General features: G+C 38.5%; 1 protein-coding gene across 1 annotated transcript; it reads right to left on the minus strand.

Moving 5' to 3' along the window:
- Nucleotides 1-903: 903 nt before the first annotated feature.
- ednrba (endothelin receptor Ba) lies at nucleotides 904-20729 on the minus strand. Its single transcript, XM_061891326.1, has 8 exons — nucleotides 20167-20729; nucleotides 14081-14537; nucleotides 9468-9580; nucleotides 6407-6611; nucleotides 5946-6095; nucleotides 3857-3990; nucleotides 3678-3786; nucleotides 904-1574 (listed from the first exon to the last, which is right to left on the minus strand). The coding sequence occupies exons 2-8, from the start codon at nucleotides 14492-14494 to the stop codon at nucleotides 1437-1439; spliced, it is 1263 nt and encodes a 420-aa protein (XP_061747310.1). The 5' UTR covers nucleotides 14495-14537; nucleotides 20167-20729; the 3' UTR covers nucleotides 904-1436.
- Between the last annotated feature and the right edge of the window lie 1443 nt (nucleotides 20730-22172).

Genomic DNA, 22172 nt, shown 5'->3' on the forward strand with positions numbered 1-22172 from the left:
CGGTCCATAGTGGATCTAACAAAACAGTGAGAGTCCGGTCCATAATGGATCTAACATAATAGTGAGAGTCCAGTCCATAGTGGATCTAACATAGTAGTGAGAGTCCAGTCCATAGTGGATCTGACATAATAGTGAAAGTCCAGTCCATAGTGGATCTAATATAGTAGTGAGAGTCCAGTCCATAGTGGATCTAACATAATAGTGAGAGTCCAGTCCATAGTGGATCTAACATAATAGTAAGAGTCCAGTCCATAGTGGATCTAACATAATAGTGAGAGTCCGGTCCATAGTGGATCTAACAAAACAGTGAGAGTCCGGTCCATAATGGATCTAACATAATAGTGAGAGTCTAGTCCATAGTGGCTTTCCCATTCCTGCAAGTTAAAAGGTGTCCTTCAGTTCAGAATATTGCAAATTAGATTTCTTCGACTTCCTCCCAAACAAAACATGGTCGTCGGACAAACGGTTCCTAGAAATGATTAGAGAGAGGAATGTCAAGAGCTGGAAATGGTAAAAGTAGGGAGAGGACCTGGAAAAAGTTAACGATGCAAGAAAGAGAACAGGCCGTCCGGGTGAGAACAAGGTTTTTGTGGCTAAGGACCAGAGTTGATCACAGGACCGAGATCTTGTTTGCTTGTCCGGCTGCTAATGTAACATGCGTGACGCCGCGTTAGCCCGCGGCAAACATTCCCAGGTCAAAGCGTCCCTGTGTGTGTTGTTTGTGTCCGACTGAGAAGTGAGAGGGGAACTTGAGGGACCACAATAACGCCCTGTGTTCGCCTACCCCGTCCCATGATGCCGCCTGCCTTCACACTTTAATCAATCGCACCCGGACGCGACAACGGGGCAACGACAAAACCACTGGCCCCGGTAACAGCCGTGAACGCACACCAGATACGCTGCTTATTTATTTGATATATACTTTATATACACCATGAAAAAACGATACAAAAGAGAGGACAATCTGGATGTCAAACGGGTCGATACGGACTCGGAATGCTCGGTCGTTTGAGAAATGATAAGAAGGGAAGCACTGTTCGGGATGATCCGCAAACAGTTCACACGGCGCGGTCGAAGAATGCTTCAAAGTCTTCGACCGTTCTGGTATCACTTGGTGCCGATCACACCAGACGTGTAGCGTTTAACTTAGTCCGTTCTTTGCTTAATCCAACGTCTTTATTGGACGTTTCCTCAAAGGGGTGTTCGGAGGATCCCATTTATTCAGGGTATAATACGTACAATTCCAGTACTTCGTTTTTTATTAGCACGGACACTCCACTCACCTCCAGAGTCCTCCTTCAATATCCGCATTTTTATTCCTCACAGTCTTCGAACGATGCGGACGATGTTCTCGGTTCGAAGGATTCAGAAGCCCGGGACTGAGACTCTTTCGATTCGTTCTTTGGGTTTGCTTTCATTGGTGGCTTTCGGTCCTCTCAGGCCGTGGTAGACCGGTTGGTCATACGGGAGTTGCTCTGGTCGGAGGCCCGTTCCGACACCTTCAGCTTCATGCAGGACTGCTTCTCGTCCGACATCAGCATCTCGGCGGGCAGGCACCAGCAACACAGGCAGGACTGCGGGAAGTCGGATAGAGCGAGAGAATGTCAATCAAAATAAGACAAGCCACTTTCTCATTTGTCCGTATCCTGGCTGGCACAGGAAATCCATACTCTGATCATTTGGATGGGTGGCCAAATCCCCTTAGACCTAGAGCAGGGGTCGGCAACCTTTACCACTCAAAGAGCCATTTTGAGCCATTTCACAAAGTAAAGAAAACAATGGGAGAGTCAGGGATACATGGGATTCTGGGTATTTGTTCTGTCGTGTTTATGTTGTGTTATAGTGCGAAAATCTCCGGTCCCCCTTTAAGAAGGGGGACCGGAGGGTGTGTTCCAACTATCGTGGGATCACACTCCTCAGCCTTCTCGGTAAGGTTTATTCAGGTGTACTGGAGAGGAGGCTACGTCGGATAGTCGAACCTCGGATTCAGGAGGAACAGTGTGGTTTTCGTCCTGGTCGTGGAACTGTGGACCAGCTCTATACTCTGGGCAGGGTTCTTGAGGGTGCATGGGAGTTTGCCCAACCAGTCTACATGTGCTTTGTGGACTTGGAGAAGGCATTCGACCGTGTCCCTCGGGAAGTCCTGTGGGGAGTGCTCAGAGAGTATGGGGTATCGGACTGTCTTATTGTGGCGGTCCGTTCCCTGTACGATCAGTGCCAGAGCTTGGTTCGCATTGCCGGCAGTAAGTCGGACACATTTCCAGTGAGGGTTGGACTCCGCCAAGGCTGTCCTTTGTCACCCATTCTGTTCATAACTTTTATGGACAGAATTTCTAGGCGCAGTCAAGGCGTTGAGGGGTTCCGGTTTGGTAACCGCAGGATTAGGTCTCTGCTTTTTGCAGATGATGTGGTCCTGATGGCTTCATCTGACCGGGATCTTCAGCTCTCGCTGGATCGGTTCGCAGCCGAGTGTGAAGCGACCGGAATGAGAATCAGCACCTCCAAGTCCGAGTCCATGGTTCTCGCCCGGAAAAAGGTGGAGTGACATCTCCGGGTTGGGGAGGAGACCCTGCCCCAAGTGGAGGAGTTCAAGTACCTAGGAGTCTTGTTCACAAGTGAGGGAAGAGTGGATCGTGAGATCGACAGGCGGATCGGTGCGGCGTCCTCAGTAATGCGGACGTTGTACCGATCCGTTGTGGTGAAGAAGGAGCTGAGCCGGAAGGCAAAGCTCTCAATTTACCGGTCGATCTACGTTCCCATCCTCACCTATGGTCATGAGCTTTGGGTCATGACCGAAAGGATAAGATCACAGGTACAAGCGGCCAAAATGAGTTTCCTCCGCCGTGTGGCGGGTCTCTCCCTTAGAGATAGGGTGAGAAGCTCTGCCATCCGGGAGGAACTCAAAGTAAAGCCGCTGCTCCTCCACATCAAGAGGAGCCAGATGAGGTGGTTCGGGCATCTGGTCAGGATGCCACCCGAACGCCTCCCTAGGGAGGTGTTTAGGGCACGTCCAACCGGTAGGAGGCCACGGGGAAGACCCAGGACACGTTGGGAAGACTATGTCTCCCGGCTGGCCTGGGAACGCCTCGGGATCCCCCGGGAAGAGCTAGACGAAGTGGCTGGGGAGAGGGAAGTCTGGGTTTCCCTGCTTAGGCTGTTGCCCCCGCGACCCGACCTCGGATAAGCGGAAGATGATGGATGGATGGATGGATGGATATAGTGCGGATGTTCTCCCGATTTTTTGTCATTCTTGTTTGATGTGGGTTAACAGTGTGGCGCATATTAGTAAGAGTGTTAAAGTTATTTATATCACAACCCTCAGTGTGACCTGTATGGCTGTTGAGCAAGTATGCCTTGTGCGTTCGGATAGAGGTCGCATCCAAAACGTGACCGGCCGGCCGGCACGCAGATAGCATGGTGAAAATCCTGGCGCGATGACATGTAGAAAGGGTGTTAGAGGCATTGTCATCACGGCACGCCCTCAAAGTTGATGTCTTGGTGAAAATCGAAAAATGTTTACCCGGGAGGTTTCTGATAGAGACACTGAAATTTGGAAATCTATCGGACTTCTCCGGGCGGTCGGCAAGTATGCGGCTGAGCCACATCAGAGTGGTCAAAGAGCCGCGGGTTGCCAACCCCTGACCTAGAGAAACACTTTCCATTCAGCCGCAACTTACCCTGAAGCAGCTCTTGAAGCGCTTGCTGACCATGTAGAGCGCGATGGGGTTGATGCAGGAGTTGACGGACGCCATGTTGATGCCGATGTAGTCCAACACCAAGAAGAAGCTGGGCATCGCACAAACGGTCGTGGCCGTTAGTCCAGCAGTTCGGTCAAACACCACGGTTCGTGACGTACCTGAGCAGTTCGCATCGGTTGGGATCCTTCTCGTCGTAGATGGTGAGTTTCAGAATCCGGCTGAGGTGGAGAGGGAGCCAGCACAGAGCGAATACCAGAACCAGGCAGAAGACGGTCTTGGCCACCTCTCGTCTCTGCGCTCAAACACACATAAATCACTACGAGACCGAGCGATTGTCTATGCCTTTTTGATACGGAGTACCATGGGGAATTCTCCTTCACAAAGAACTCTGTTGAAAATATATTTTATTAGCTATAAAAGATTTATTGATGGAAAGGGGAAGTGTCATGTTAGGGTTGACTTAAAGGGGACAATTTTGGGGGAATTTTGCCTATCATTCACAATCCTTATGTGAGACAAAAACACGTCTTTACTTAGCAGAGAAGCCCAGACTTTCCTTTCCCCAGCCACTTCGTCCAGCTTCTCCCGGTGGATCATAGTCTTCCCAACGTCTCCTGGGTCTTCCCTGTGGCCTCCTACTGGTCGGACGTGCCCCAAACACCTCCCTCGGGAGGCGTTCGGGTGGCATCCTGACCAGATGCCCGAACCACCTCATCTGGCTCCTCTCCATGTGGAGGAGCAGCGGCTTTACTTTGAGTTCCTCCCGGATGGCAGAGCTTCTCACCCTATCTCTAAGGGAGAGACCCGCCATCTGGCGGAGGAAACTCAATTTGGTCGCTTGTACCCGTCATAACCCAAAGCTCATGACCATAGGTGAGGACGGGAACGTAGATTGACCAGTAAATTGAGAGCTTTGCCTTCCGGCTCAGCTCCTTCTTTACCACAACGGATCGATACAGCGTCCGCATTACTGAAGACGCCGCACCGATCCGCCTGTCGATCTCACGATCCACTCTTCCCCCACTCGTGAACAAGACTCTGAGGTACTTAAGCTCCTCCACTTGGGGCAGGGTCTCCTCCCCAACCCGGAGATGGCTCTCCACCCTTTTCCGGGAGAGAACCATGGACTCGGACTTGGAGGAGCTGATTCTCATCCCAGTCGCTTCACACTCGGCTGCGAACCGATCCAGTGAGAGCTGAAGATCCTAGCCAGATGAAGCCATCAGGACCGCAGACCCCCTAACCAAACCGGATCTCCTCAACGCCCTTGACTGCGCCTAGAAATTCTGTCCGTAAAAGTTAGGGATTATATTTATATAGCGCTTTTCTCTAGTGACTCAAACCACTTTACATAGTGAAACCTATGATCTAAGTTACATTTTTAAACCAGTGCAGGTGGCACTGGGAGAAAATGGGTGAAGTGTCTTGCCCAAGGACACAACAGCTGTGACTAGGACCTGGAACCCCTTAGGTTGCTGGCACGGCCGCTCTACCAACCGAGATAGGCCATCCCGTAACAATCACTTACTGTACAACGTCTGCTTTCACTGAAGGGATGTTTATATCTTTCAGCACGAGACTTGTGTTCCCAGGTTACATCTACATATATCCATATTTTAGAGTTTTTTCTTTGTCTGGTCATATTTTAAGCAGCTAATGTTTTTCCATTTGTTCTCTTTCTGTTTGTCAGCAAGTAAACTGTGTGTGTTAGCCTTGAAGCTTTGGAATGTAGGAAATTGGAGTACTCCCGAAATATCTTATCTTTAGTTGAACAAGGAACCTGTATGTCCCATCTGGGGAGGGTGGGGGCAGTTTGCGGATTCAAGAAGTAATCTCTTCCCGTTTGAATGTTAGATCAATTTGGGCAATGCGATTGAAAGGTTGTATATAGATTGGTCTCCCAAAGCTTTGGTAATAAAATATCAAAATAAGCAACTCTGCCTGGGATTCATTTATAACCAGCTTATGTGTCATCTAAAGAATCTGGGGGGCGACCGGCAGAAGCCCGGATCGGAACACAACAGCGTGTATTCCTCCTGACGCATTCTTACTTATCCACGTGGACCTGACGTTGGCTGAGAGCCAGTGGGCAGCCTACGACGGAGTGGCTCTTCCTCGTTGCTTTGTTGGGGGTCCGTTTTGTGCGCAATATCTAAATCTACATACAGCCTGTCCAATCCTATCCCATGTCTTTGACCCCGGGTCAAAAGGTTCGGGGACCCCTGGTGGAAGCCGTCACAGACATACCTGTTTGAGGTGGTCACTGAGCGCAATCTGGACCCCATTCTTCTTCCTCAGCATCTCGCAGGTCATCAGGGTGTAGAAAATGGCGGTGCAGACCAACGGCAGGCAGAAATATGCGCTGAACAGCCACCAGTCTTTCACCGACTTGTAAAACTGCGGGGAATAAAAACGGCGATAAATCCTGATTCGGGTGTGTCTCACAGACACGGTCCATTGAACGACTCATTTATCAAGTGGACATCGGTAGAAAAGTCCAATTTCAAGCGATAACAGACACCGGGTGCGGTATTTCACGCCAGCGAAGACAGTGATCGCTCCCCAGACTCGTTTTCTGTGAACTCTGATTCACCTCCCCCCGGACCACGTGATACCACCGCGCACATCTGTACCCCCCCCACCCCCCACCCCCCCACATTCGCCAGCTGTGTCAACAGACCTGGCCGGATCAACAGTTACAAACTCACCCTCATGAAGTCGGTTTTCTGCATGGGGTGCAACAAGCAGATCCTCAGCTGCTCCCCCTTGTAGTCCATGGTGATCATGTCGAAGGCCACCGCCTCGGGCACGGCCAGGGTGACGGACAGGATCCAGATGAGCGCGATTTCGATGGCCATCCACTTCGGAACTCCGATCCCTTTGATACGGCTCCAGGAGGTCACGGCCCGGTACCTGAAGAGTGGATCATGTGACTTAGACCTGCGATATGGCGGCCTGGAATCTACATCACGACTTATATTTCAGCTTCCTGGGTTGCATATATATATATGTGTGTATTTATATATACATATATATATATGTTAATATATATATATGCCTTCATTATAGCACTTATATAAGACTTTTAAAGTCATTTTGATAGTAGGCTAATATAACTATTATAGACACTTGCATCATGTGTTGCCCTCATTATAACACTTATATAAGACATGTAAAGTAATTTTGATAGTAGGCTAATATAGCTACTTATATCCTATGTTGCCTTCATTATAACACTTATATAAGACTTTTAAAGTCATTTTGATAGTAGGCTAATATCGCTAATATAGACACTTACATCATGTGTTGCCTTCATTATCACACTTTTAAAGTCCTTTTGATAATAGGCTAATAAACCTAAAATAGACACTAACATCATGTATTCCCTTCATTGTAACACTTATATAAGACTTTTAAAGTCATTTTAATAGTAGGCTAATATAGCTAATATAGACACTTACATCATGTGTTGCCTTCATTATAACACTTATATAAGACTTTTAAAATCATTTTAATAGTAGGCTAATATCGCTAATATAGACACTTACATCATGTGTTGCCTTCATTATAAAACTTTTAAAGTAATTTTGATAGTAGGCTAATATAGACACTTACATCATGTGTTGCCTTCATTATGACACTTACAGTGTATAACACTTTTTAAGTCATTTTGAGAGTAGGCTAATATAGACACTTACATCATGTGTTGCCTTCATTATAACACTTATATAAGACTTTTAAAATCATTTTAATAGTAGGCTAATATCGCTAATATAGACACTTACATCATGTGTTGCCTTCATTATAAAACTTTTAAAGTGATTTTGATAGTAGGCTAATATAGACACTTACATCATGTGTTGCCTTCATTATGACACTTACAGTGTATAACACTTTTTAAGTCATTTTGAGAGTAGGCTAATATAGACACTTACATCATGTGTTGCCTTCATTATAACACTTATATAAGACTTTTAAAGTCATTTTGATAATAGGCTATTATAGCCGATATAGACACTTACATCATGTGTTGCCTTCATTATAAAATTTATATAAGACTTTCAAAGTCATTTTGATAGTAGGCTAATATAGGTAAGATAGACACTTACATCATGTGTTGCCTTCATTGTAACACTTATATAAGACTTTTAAAGTCATTTTAATAGTAGGCTAATATAGCTAATATAGACACTTACATCATGTGTTGCCTTCATTATAACACTTATATAAGACTTTTAAAATCATTTTAATAGTAGGCTAATATCGCTAATATAGACACTTACATCATGTGTTGCCTTCATTATAAAACTTTTAAAGTAATTTTGATAGTAGGCTAATATAGACACTTACATCATGTGTTGCCTTCATTATGACACTTACAGTGTATAACACTTTTTAAGTCATTTTGAGAGTAGGCTAATATAGACACTTACATCATGTGTTGCCTTCATTATAACACTTATATAAGACTTTTAAAGTCATTTTGATAATAGGCTATTATAGCCGATATAGACACTTACATCATGTGTTGCCTTCATTATAAAATTTATATAAGACTTTCAAAGTCATTTTGATAGTAGGCTAATATAGGTAAGATAGACACTTACATTATGTGTTGCCTTCATTATGACACTTACAGTATATAACACTTTTTAAGTCATTTTGATAGTAGGCTAGTATAGCTAATATAGACACTTACATCATGTGTTGTCTTCATTATAAGACTTATATAAGACTTTTAAAGTCATTTTGATAGTAGGCTAATATCGCTAATAAAGACACTTACATCATGTGTTGCTTTCATTATGATACTTACAGTATGTAACACTTTTTAAGTCATTTTGATAGTAGGCTAACAAGACACTTACATCATGTGTTGCCTTCATTATAACACTTATATAAGACTCTTAAAGTAATTTTGATAGTAGGCTAATATCGCTAACATAGACACTTACATCATGTGTTGCCTTCATTATAAGACTTTCAAAGTCATTTTGATAGTAGGGTAATATAGACACTTACATCATGTGTTGCCTTCATAATAACACTTATAAAATTATTTTTACAGTAATTTTGATTGTAGGCTGTTAAAGCTAATATAGACTCCTACATCATGTGTTGTCTTCACTGTAACACTTTTAAAGTCATTTTGATAGTAGGCTAATATAGCTAAGATAGACACTTACATCATGTGTTGCCTTCATAATAACACTTATAAAATTATTTTAAAGTAATTTTGATAGTAGGCTATTAAAGCTAATACAGACACTTACATCATGTGTTGCTATCATTATAAGACTTTTAAAGTCATTTTGATAGTAGGCTAAAATAGACACTAACATCAGGTGTTGCCTTCATTATAACACGATAACACTTATAAAATTATTTTAAAGTAATTTTGATAGTAGGCTATTGAAGCTAATTTAGACACTTACATCATGTGTTGCCTTCATCATAACACTTATTTAAGAATTTTTAAGTCATTTTCATAGTAGTCCAATATAGACACTTACATCATGTGTTGCCTTCATATAAGACTTTTAAAGAAATTTTGATAGTAGGCTAATATAGCTAATATAGACACTTATATCATGTGTTGCCTTCATAATAACACTTATATAAGGCGTTTAAAGTCATTTTGATAGTAGGCTAATATAGCTAATATAGACACTTATATCACATGTTGCCTTCATTATAACACTTATATAAGGCTTTTAAAGTCATTTTGATAGTAGGCTAATATAGAATGTGTTGAAAAGGTGGACTTGCCTGTCGATACTGAGCGCGCACAGACTGAGCACCGTGATCCCCACCGAGGCTTTCTGGACAAAGGGCACCACCTTGCAAAGAGCCACGCCGAAAGGCCAATCCTCCGCCAGGAGCTGGAGGGAGAGAGAGTTCTAAAATGCAACTGATTGATTGGTTTATGCGGACATCACTCTGATCAAGAAAACCCCACCCTTGTTTTTGTCAGACATCAAAGTTCCTCTGGATGTCGGACACAACTGTGTGCCTGGAATGTGAATCTTATGTTCCTTGCACAATCCCACCAGCTATTATTTTAACCACCTTCTCACACACACACACACACACACACACACACACACACACACACACACACACACACACACACACAAAATATTCTCCTAATAACATGCCAGAGACACAATGGGATAGAAGGGGCTCTGGAAGTAATAACACCACGAAAAAGGTATGCACACTAAAAAAAAAAAAAAATGCTGGGTTATTGTGATAACCCAATTTATGGGTTGTGAAGTTTTTTTTTTTGTGAAGAGCGATCCAATATTTGGGTTATAAGGATATTGTTTTGACTAAGTTTCTGTTGGGGTGGGTTAAAATAACTCAAATAAGGGGTTTGTCCTTTCCTGAACCAGCAGTTGGGTTGAAATTGGGTTATTTTTTTTAAACTTTTGGGTTAAAAAATTCAACCCAATAGTTGGGTTACGAATCGACCAATATTGAGTGAGTATAATTCAACTTTTGGGTTAAATAATTCAACCCATTAGTTTGGTTGGGAATAACCCAACATTGTTTCCATAACTCAACTTTCTGGTAAAATAATTCAACCCAAAAGTTGGGTTAAAAGAATTAACCCAAAATGTTGAGTTGAAATAACTCAAATAAGGGGTTCGTCCTTTCCTTTTCTCAGCCAGCAGTTGCGTTAAAATTGGGATATATTTTAACCCAACATTATCTAGTGTGCACAAACTTAAACATGCTGGGTTATTGTGATAACCCAATTTATGGGTTGCGATTTTTGGGTTTAATTTTGGAGTTATTTTTATGAAGAGCAATCAACTCCATTTCTGGGTTTTCAACCCAAAAATGTTGGGTTAAAATAACTCAGTTAAGGGGTTTGTCATTTCCTGAACCAGCAGTTGGGTTAAAATTGGGTTATTTTTTTAACTTTTGGGTTAAAAAATTCAACCCAATAGTTGGGTTACGAATCGACCAATATTGAGTGAGTATAATTCAACTTTTGGGTTAAATAATTCAACCCATTAGTTTGGTTGGGAATAACCCAACATTGTTTCCATAACTCAACATTCTGGTTAAATAATTCAACCCAAAAGTTGGGTTAAAAGAATTAACCCAAAATGTTGAGTTGAAATAACTCAAATAAGGGGTTCGTCCTTTCCTTTTCTCAGCCAGCAGTTGCGTTAAAATTGGGATATACTTTACCCCAACATTATCTAGTGTGCACAAACTTAAACATGCTGGGTTATTGTGATAACCCAATTTATGGGTTGCGATTTTTGGGTTTAATTTTGGAGTTATTTTTATGAAGAGCAATCAACTCCATTTCTGGGTTTTGAACCCAAAAATGTTGGGTTAAAATAACTCAGTTAAGGGGTTTGTCATTTCCTGAACCAGCAGTTGGGTTAAAATTGGGTTATTTTTTTAACTTTTGGGTTAAAAAATTCAACCCAATAGTTGGGTTACAAATCGACCGACATTGAGTGAGTATAACTCAACTTTTGGGTTAAATAATTCAACCCATTAGTTTGGTTGGGAATAACCCAACATTAAGTTACCATAGCTCAACTTTCTGGTTAATAATTCAACCCAAAAGTTGGGTTGAAAACATTAACCCAAAATGTTGAGTTAAAAAAACTCAAATAAGGGGTTCATCCTTTTCTGAACCAGCAGTTGAGTTAAAATATGGTTATTGTTTTTAACCCAACATTTCTAAAAAAAAAAAAAATGCCGGGTTATTTTGATAACCCAATTTATGGGTTGTGAGTTTTGGGTTTATTTTGGAGTTATTTTTTATGAAGAGCAATCCATTTTGGGGGTTATAAGAGTATTATTTTAACAAAAATTCTGGGTTTTCAAAACTATGAACCATTTTTGGGTTGTTTTTCATTAACACATTTTTAGGTAAAGTATTTTATTAATTTATTAAAAGGGTACTTTTAGTTGGGTTTGGAATAACCCAACATTGTACCGAGCTTAACTCAGCGTTTGTGTTACATAAATTCAACCGAATAGTTGGGTTACGAATCAACCAACATTGAGTTAGCATTACTCAAATTTGTGTTAAATAATTCAACCCATTAGTTTGGTTGGGAATAACCCAACATTAAGTTACCATAACTCAACTTTCTGGTTAAATAATTCAACTCAAAAGTTGGGTTGAAAACATTAACCCAAAATGTTGAGTTAAGATAACTCAAATAAGGGGTTCGTCCTTTTCTGAACCAGCAGTTGGGTTAAAATTGGGTTATTGTTTTTTAACTCAACATTTAAAAAAAAAAAATGCTGGGTTATTTTGATAACCCAATTTATGGGTTGTGAGTTTTTTTTTTTATGAATAGCGATCCAGTTTTTAGGTTATAAGGGTATTGTCTTAACTCCATTTTAGGGGTTTCAACCCAAAATGTAGGGTTAAAATAACTCAATTAAGGGGTTTGTCCTTTTCTGAACCAGCAGTAGGGTTAAAATTTGGTTATTTTTTTAAACTTTTGGGTTACATTTTTTGTAACCCAATAGTTGGGTTACGAATCGACCAATATTGAGCGAGTATAACTCAACTTTTGTGTTCAATAATTCAACCCATTAGTTTGGTTGGGAATAACCCAACATTAAGTTACCATAACTCAACTTTCTGGTTAAATAATTCAACCCAAAAGTTGGGTTGAAAGCATTAACCCAAAATGTTGAGTTGAAATAACTCAAATGAGGTGTTCATCCTTTTCTGAGCCAGCAGTTGCGTTAAAATTGGGATATATTTTACCCCAACATTTTTTAGTGTGCACAAACTTAAACTGGGTTATTGTGATAACCTAATTTATGGGTTGTGATTTTTGTGTTTAATTTTGGAGTTATTTTTATGAAGAGCAATCAACTCAATTTCTGTGTTTTTAAAAAACTATGAAACATTTCTGGGTAAAAAGCTTTTTTTTAATTAAAAATGTGCTTTTATTTGGTTTTGAAATAACCCAACATTGTAGTGAGCATAACTCAACTTTTGGGTTAAACAATTCAACCCAAAAGTTGGGTTGAAAACATTAACCCAAAAAGTTGAGTTACAGTATCGCAAATAAGGGGGTTGTCCTTTTCTGAGCCAGCAGTTAGTTTAAAATTGGGATATATTTTACCCCAACATTATTTAGTGTGTATTTTGATAACCCATAAATTGGGTTGCTAGGTTTGGGTTAAATTTTGGAGTTATTTTTATGAAGAGCAATCAATTTTTTGGGTTATCAGGGTATCATTTCAACTCAATTTCTGTGTTTTTGAAAAACTATGAACCATTTTTGAGTAAAAGGCTTTTTTTTTTTTTAAATAAAAAAATGTACTTTTAGTTGGTTTTGGAATAACCCAACATTGTAGTGAGCATAACTCAGCTTTTGTGTTAAATAATTCAACCTATTAGTTTAGTTGGGAATAACCCAACATTAAGTTACCATAACTCAACTTTCTGGTTAAATAATTCAACCCAAAAGTTGGGTTGAAAACATTAACCCAAAATGTTGAGTTAAAATAACTCAAATAAGGAGTTTGTCCTTTTCTGAACCAGCAGTTGGGTTAAAATCGGGTTATTTTGATAACCCAATTTATGAGTTGCGAGTTTTGGGTTAAATTTTGGAGTTATTTCTCTGAAGAACAATCCATTTTTTGGGGTTATAAGGGTGTTATTTTAACAACATTTCTGGGTTTTCAAAACTATCAACCATTTTTGGGTTGTTTTTAGTTGGGAAGGAGTAGCACAAACCAGCATTTCTAACCAGCATGTCCAACCAACTTTTGGGTCAAGGACCGCTAAAGTGCGCAACCCAATAGTTGGGTTGGGAATAACCCAACATTGTTGTCAGCATAACTCAGCTGTTGTGTTAAAATAAATTCAACCCAAAAGTTGGGTTATGAATCAACCAACATTGAGTTAGCATAACTCCACTTTTGAGTTAAATAACTCAACCCAAATAGTTTGGTTGTGAATAACCCATAATTTTGGTTAAATAATTCAACTCAAAATTTGGGTTGAAAAAAACTAACCCAAAATGTTGAGTTAAAATAACTCATATGAGGGGTTTGTTCTTATCTGAACCAGCAGTTGTGTTAAAATTGGATTATTTCTTAACCCAAAATGTTTTCGTGTGCACACAGGAAAAAATGCTGGGTTATTTTGATAACCCAATTTATGGGTTGCGATTTTTGGGTTAAATTTTGGAGTTATTTTTATGAAGAGCAATCATTTTTTGGGGGTCATGAGGGTATTATTCTAACAAAATTTCTAGGTTTTCAAAACCATGAACCATTTCTGGGTCGTTAACCCAACATTTTGTAGTGTGCAGAGTCTCCCCCCCTGTCATGACTGCGTACGGGTGTTGTTGTCACGTGACGAGGTCAACCGTTACCTTGTAGACGTTAATGGGAATGCCGATGATGATGTGCAACAGGTCGCCCAGAGCCAGGCTGGCGATGAGGATGTTCGGCCCGTTCCGCATGCACCTGTTCTTATAGATGATCCTCAGAAGCGTGGAGTTCCCGATGATGCCCACCACAAAGACCAGGCAGGAGACCACCGTGTTGATGTACTTGAAGGTGTCTCGGATTTCCGTGGGCGCGCTGCACATGGGCGGCATTCTGCGGCGCGGCATGGTGACGTTGGGCCTCACCGGACCCAGAACGTCCCGCTCCACCAGCCCGCGTCTCGGCGTGGCGGTCGGGGGATCGGCGGGCGTCTGTTTCTGGGATCCTAGCTGCCCACGGGCGAGCAGGACATGGAGCCCCAGAAGGACAAAGCCCAGGTAGTAGAACGTCGTCTTCATCCTGGCCCTTAGTCGGAAATGTGTTGATCCTCTGTGAAAATACCTGGAACGGAGACAGCACAATACAGTGCATGGTTATTTTTGATGTAAAGAAGGGGTGTCAATACAATGTGTGATTATTTTTGATGTAAAGAAGGGGTGTCAAACCTCGGGCATTAGAAGCCACACGTTATGGCGGACTACATCAAATGTTGTGACGGACCACAATAACTACATTAAATGATGTGGGGGGCCAGATCTGGCCCCCGGGTCTTGAGTTGGACATGGGCTGTAGACCCAGTGTCCTCTACTGTAGACATTTTATTTTGGTCTGTTTACTTTTTTGGAGTTACAAAGCACTTTTTGTCTGCTGTTTTTAAGGATTTTCCACATTTAGAAAAAATACCAACCTTTTGACAAAGAAAATCCATTTTTTTTACAAAAAATTCCAGATTTTTTGACGGAAAAAAAATCCCAATTTTTTGACAGAAAAGGTCCCGACTTTTTGACGAAAAAAATCCAGACTTTTTAACTTTTAGAAAAAATTCTGACATTTTGACAGAAAACACCCCAACATTTTTATGGAAAAACTCCCAACTTTTTGACAGAAAAAAATCCCGACTTTTTGACAAACAAGTCTCAACTTTTCGACCGAAAAAAATCCTGAATTTTTGACAGAAAAAGTCCTGATTTTTTGGCGAAAAAAATTCCAACTTTTTGACGGAAAAAATCTCGACTTTTTGACAGAAAAAAAAATCCAGACTTTTTGACAAAAAAAAAAATCCAGATTTTTTTTGACAGAACAAATTTTGACGGTAAAAAAATCCCAATTTTTTGGACAGAAAAAGTCCTGACTTTTCGACGGAAAAAATCCAGACTTTTTAACTTTTAGAAAAAATTCAGGCTTTTTGACAGAAAACACCCCAACTTTTTTAAGGAAAAAATCCCAATTTTTTCAGAGAAAAAAAATCCAGATTTTTGAGAGAAAAAAATCCAGATTTTTTTGACAAACAAATCTCAATTTTTCGACAGAAAAAAATCCTGAATTTTTGACAGAAAAATTCCTGATTTTTTGAGAAAAAAAATCCAACTTTTTGACAGAAAAAATCTTGACTTTTTGACAGAAAAAAAATCCAGCCTTTTTAACAGACAAAAAAAAATCCCAATTTTTTGGCAGAAAAAATCCAGAATTTTTGACAGAACAAATCCCGAAATTTGACGGAAAAACAAAAAAATCCAGATTTTTTGACAGAAAAAAACGTCCCATTTTTTTGACGGAAGAAAATCCAGACTTTTAGAAAAAATTCTGACTTTTTGACAGAAAACACCCCAACTTTTTTAAGGAAAAAATCCAGACTTTTTCACAGCAAAAAAAAATCCAGATTTTTGAGAGAAAAAAATCCCGACTTTTTGACAAACAAATCTCCCCTTATTGACAGAAATAAAACAAAACTTTTTGATAAACAAAATCCAGACTTTTTGACCACAAAAATCCCAATTTGATCAGATCTGGTCCCAGGGTCTTGAGTTGGACACGGGCTGTAGACATTTTATTTTGGTCTGTTTACTTTTTCGGAGTTACAAAGCACTTTTTTCTGCTGTTTTTAAGAATTTTCCGCAAAAAAAATAAACATAGTAAATACTCATCTGTATGATAGCACTCTTGAGTTTTTAGGAACCCGCAGGAAAAATGTGAGTTTCTCTCAAGTTTTTTTGAACTGAACTCAAAAAAAGAGAGGACCTACGATTGAACCTTGAGGAACACCACTTGTATAAATAAAGACTTTTTTAAGGTGGCAGACCACCTTAAATGTTGTGACGGACCACAATAACCACATCAAATGATGCGGGGGGCCAGATTTGGCCCCCGGGTCTTGAGTTGGACACTGGCTGTAGACCCAGCATCCTTTACAGTAGACATTTTATTTCTGTCTGTTTACTTTTGTGGAGTTACAAAGCACTTTTGTCTGCTGTTTTTAAGGATTTTCCGCAAAAAAAACCCTAGTCAAAGATAATTCCTATGATAGCACTCTTGAGTTTTTAAGAACCCGCAGCAAAAATGTGAGTTTCTCTCAAGTTTTTTTAACTGAACCCGAAAAAAAGGAGGACCTAAGATTGAACCTTGAGGAACACCACTAGTGAAAATAACACGTTTTTACGAGTTTGCTGCAAAAAATGTTTGTGTCCCAAGTTTAACGAGCCAAAAGTTGGTCAGTAATCAATAGATTATAGATGAATACATAAATGAGGTAAATAAATGTAGCGATTGGAGTTAAGACTGTCATACAATCGGGATTTTTTTCTGTCAAAAAGTTGGGATGTTTTCTGTTAAAAAAGTCTGGATTTTTTTCCGTCAAAAAATTGGGAGTTTTTTTTTTTTAAAAACTCTGGATTTTTTTCTGTCCCAAAAAAAATCTGATTTTTTTTTTCAGTCCAAAAAACCTGGATGTTTTTGGGTCAAGAAAATCTTTTGTTTTCTATCAAAAAAAAAATCTGGATTTTTTTTCTATGAAAAAGTTGGGATTTTTTTCTGTCAAACAATCATGATTGTTTTCTGTCAAAAACTTGGAATGTTTTATGCCGGGATTTTTTTTTCTGTCAAAAAATTGGGATTTGTTTGTGCAAAAAATCTGGATTTTTTTTTTTCCGTCAAAAAACCAGGATTCTTTTCTTTAAAAAGTCGGGATGTTTTCCATTAAAACGTCGGAATTTTTTGTAAATGTCAAAAACTCAGGATTTTTTCCGTCAAAAAGCAGAGACTTTTTCCGTCAAAAAAAAACTGTATTTTTCATGTCAAAATTTCGGGATTTGTTCTGTAAAATTAGGATTTTTTTTCTGTCAAAAAATTTGGGATTTTTTTCTGTCCAAAAAATCTGGATTTTTTTCTAAATGTCAAAAAGGTGGGATTTTTTTTCTGTCAAAAAATTGGGATTTGTTTGTCCAAAAAATCTGGATTTTTTTTTTTCCGTCAAAAAACCAGGATTCTTTTCTTAAAAAAGTCGGGATGTTTTCCATTAAAACGTCGGAATTTTTTGTAAATGTCAAAAACCCAGGATTTTTTCCGTCAAAAAGCAGAGACTTTTTCCGTCAAAAAAAACCCTGTATTTTTCATGTCAAAATTTCGGGATTTGTTCTGTAAAATTAGGATTTTTTTTCTGTCAAAAAATGTGGGATTTTTTTCTGTCAAAAAAATCTGGATTTTTTTCTAAATGTCAAAAAGGTGGGATTTTTTTTCTGTCAAAAAGTCGGGACTTTTTCTTTCAAAACGTCGGGTCTTTTTCTTTCAAAGAGTCTAGGTTTTTTTTAAATGTCACAAAATCTGGATTATTTCTGTCAAAAAATCGGGACTTTTTCCTTCAAAAAGTCAAGGTATTTTTAAATGTCAAAAAAATCTGGATTATTTCTGTCAAAAAGTCAGATTTTTTTCTAAATGTCAAAAAGCCAGGACTTTTTCTGTTAAAAAATCTGGATTTTTTTTTCGGTCGAAATTTGCAGATTTTATTTTTTTTTTTAGATTAGGATTTTTTTCTGTCCAAAAATTTGGATTTTTTTTCTGTCAAAACATTGGGATTTTTTTCCCGTCCAAAAATCTGGATTAAAAACGTCTAAAAACGTCCTATTTACCCCTCTAGTGTAAATAAGACGTTTTTAGAAGTTTGCTGCAAAAAAATTCTGTCTCCCAAGTTTAACGAGCCAAAAGTTGACCAGTAATCAATAGATTATAGATGAATACAAAAATGACGTGAATAAATGTAGCGATTGGAGTTAAACTGAATGCAAAAAATTAAAAGTATAGCATTTTAAAAGTAAAAAAAAATATGCTTAAAGTAATGTTCATATTGTTGTTATGGAAAATTTTTCTGACAGTTTCCGCATCCCACGGGGATTCTTCTTTTGTGTTTCTGCACCCGCAGTTCCCACACAAGGTGGCAACATTGTTTGTCAACACTGTCTGCTCTCATTTTCTCGCACAATTTACCCTCTGAAGTTCTGTGTACCTCCACTCTGTCCTCCTCCTGTCTAGGGGACAACAAAAACAGGCCCCCTAAAGGGAAACCTTTTTAAATTATAGTCAGATCCATTCTAAAGATGCCTACTGTAAGTGATTTTTAATTTTTATTTTCTCCATAAAACATGTTTATTGTTTAGTTCGAGTGTTGTTTAAACCAAAAGGTAAGCACATGTTTCTTATAAATGGATGTTGTTGACTATTGTTTGTGCAAGAGCAATGACAATAAAGTTCCTTGAAATATAGAATCCTTCAATAATTCAACCCAGTTTTGATTGGTTCTCCCAGAAAGGCATTAAAGGGCGAAACGAGAACACACGTGTTGTTTTTTGTTGTTGTTTTTAATGCATTCTAAATCGTAAAATACAGCAACTAGGAGGTGGCTAACAATGCAGCTGACGGGAGTAGACTATTCCGCCCGTAAAGCCCTCTAAAAACATCCAAAAACTACCAAACAGCACCCCATTTACATCTTGCGACCTGAATATTGACCAAGTTTTAGGCATTTTGTTATTGCATGTGCTAGCGCAGATAAACTATTTTAGGATTCTAGCTTAGGCTGCCATATTGACAAGTTGAGCCGGTGAGCTGCTGCATGGCCTGTGCGTTGGTGAGAGTTAATTATTCATTACAAATCATGCCTGTCACCAGTAGAAGTAGTCCTTGACATAAACTGAGACCTTGGTCAACTGGCGAGAAAGACGCAAAAAAAAAAACATGTCTTTAAACATGCGTTTAGTTATGATTTATTCTTCATCTAAAAGGGAAGATATAAACATCCTAGTGAGAGCAGACAATGTACAGTAAGTGATTAATGCTCTATGTTCGTAGTGGAGCGTTTTAAGTCTCGTTTTAAGACTCATTTTTATTCTCTGGCTTTTAACACTACATTTGTTGTCCTCTGTGTTTTAAAATTTCCATTTCTATTTACTGTTCTAATTGGTTTCACCCTTAGAATCGTTTTTAATCATATTGTTTTTATATTGGTTTTACATCTATTTGTTTTTATTTTTTATGTTTTTATTCAGTCATTGGTGGATCTCACGATAGTATTTGACTGTTGTTTTTAATATTGTTTGGAAACATTTTGTTGTTGAAATGTGCTATATAAATAACGTGGATTGGATTGGATTGATTCTTTTTTAGCACTTATCAATACCGCTACTTGAAAGCTGGATCGGCTTCTAAAACTTGTCGACCGTCCTCATTATGTTCGGGCTCAAAAATGTAAGGTTTTGTTACAAAGTTTGCTTGAAATTAGCAAAGTACGCAAATACTACATTTTAATCGGAATGTTACTACATTACATACATACCTACAGAATGTACGGTACATGTCAACATTTCGGAATGTGTTTTCTTTATTTTCATGACTATTTTTATTGTAGATTGCCACTAGAGGCATTTCTCTCTCTCTCTCTAAACTGTCAACAAAATTAAAGCGCAAACAAAAACACAGCTTTCATCATTTTAGTTATAATTTTTGTGCTTAAGAAAAAACAAATGAGTTGTGTTCAAACGTTTGGCCCCAAAGACACGTCAACTTTTTAACTACGACTGTATGTCCTAAGATTTTAGTTCCTAGAATGAGTGTTCATCAGAAGCTTGGATGTCATCGGTAATTCTTTAATTTAGTAATTTAATAACGATGCTCCGATTGATTGAGTCACATGTCCTCCACTTACCTAACTCTCCAAACGTCTGAGTGGCAGTAGTTCCAAGGCACAGGAAAAGATGTCCAAAGTGGAAGAAGACTGCATTTGGAGTGACAGCACAGTCATCTCCCACCAGACCGCCGCGCCATTCCTGCTTGTTTAATATCCAAGTTCAGCTCCGGGTCTTGGCCCCATGAAGCCCTCTCACCCTTTCCGGTCCAGGACTAGTCTCCGTGTGGAGCCTCAAGAGTCGGCTGGCTGCGATCCCTGCCTCGACCACTCCTTGTTTTTATCTCTGGGAGGGCGGAGCAAAGGCCTGGAGGATGCTCACAAGTTACTTTGCCATAAAACTGAAACTTAAAAACCTCAGTTATTATTATTTTTTTTTAAATTCTATTATCATCCCAGAACCATTTTTCAAGCTCAAAACAGCTTGGTTGTTTTATTAATTTGTCACACAATACATAATCTATGCAACCCACCTTTTTTTTTTCCGGACCATAAGGCGAACTATTATATTTTTCTTTTTCGACAGAAAAAAATCCAAATTTTTTTTTGACAGAAAAAGACCCGACTTTTAGAAAGAAAAATTCCCGACTTTTTGACCCAAAAAATTCAGAATTTTTTGCATTTAGAAAAAAATCCAGATTTTTTTACAGAAAAAAATCCCAATGTTTTGAAGGAAAAAATAATCCTAATTATTTCACAAAAAAAAACAAAAACAAATTTTTGGAAAAAAAAAAAAATCCTGACTTTTTGACAAAAACCATCCAGATTTTTTTTGACAGAAAAAGACCCGACTTTTTGAAAGAAAAATTCCCGACTTTTTGACCCAAAAAATTCAGGATTTTTTGCATTTAGAAAAAAATCCAGATTTTTTGACGGAAAAAATATCCAAATTTTGGAACGGAAAAAAAAAATGTACATTTTTTGACAAAGAAAAAATCCCCAAATTTTGACCGAAAAAAATCCAGATTTTTTGACAGAAAAAGTACTGACTTTTTAAAGGAAAAAAATCTTGACTTTTTGACAAAAATAATCCAGATTTTTTTTTGACAGAAAAAGACCCGATTTTTTGGAAGAAAAAGTCCCGACTTTTTGACCAAAACAATTCTGAATTTTTTGCATTTAGAAAAAAAATCCAGATTTTTTGACGGAAAAAAATCCCAATGTTTTAACAGAAAAATATCCCAATTTTTGGCCGGAAAAAAAATGCAAAATTTTTGACAAAAAAAAAAAATCCCCAAATTTTGACCGAAAAAAATCCAGATTTTTTGACCGAAAAAAATCCAGATTTTTTTGACCGAAAAAGTCCTGACTTTTTAAAGGAAAAAATCCTGACTTTTTGACAAAAATACTCCAGATTTTTATTGACAGAAAAAGATCCGACTTTTTGAAAGAAAAGTCCTGACTTTTTTACCAAAAAAATTCCGAATTTTTTGCATTTGGAAAAAAATCCAGAATTTTGACGGAAAAAAATCCCAATGTTTTAACAGAAAAAATATCCCAATTTTTGGCCAGAAAAAAAAAAGATAATATTTTGACAAAAAAAAATCCCCAAATTTTGACGGAAAAAATCCAGATTGTTTGACAGAAAAAGTCCTGACTTTTTAAAGGAAAAAATCCTGACTTTTTGACGAAAATAATCCACATTTTTTTTGACAGAAAAAGACCCGACTTTTTGAAAGAAAAAGTCCCCACTTTTTGACGAAAAAAATTCAGAATTTTTTGCATTTAGAAAAAAATCCAGATTTTTGGATGGTAAAAAAATCCCAATGTTTTGACAGAAAAAATATCCAAATTTTTGGACAGAAAAAAAATGCACATTTTTTGACAGAAAAAAAAAAATCCCCAAATTTTGACCGAAAAAAATCCAGATTTTTTTGACCTTTTGAAAAAGTCCTGACTTTTTGGAACGAAAAAATCCTGACTTTTTGACAAAAACAATCAAGATTTTTTTTGACAGAAAAAGACCTGACTTTTTGAAAGAAAAATTCCCGACTTTTTGACCAAAAAAATTCCGAATTTTTTGCATT

Source organism: Nerophis ophidion, linkage group LG02 (assembly GCF_033978795.1).
Source record: "Nerophis ophidion isolate RoL-2023_Sa linkage group LG02, RoL_Noph_v1.0, whole genome shotgun sequence".
NCBI lineage: Eukaryota > Metazoa > Chordata > Actinopteri > Syngnathiformes > Syngnathidae > Nerophis > Nerophis ophidion.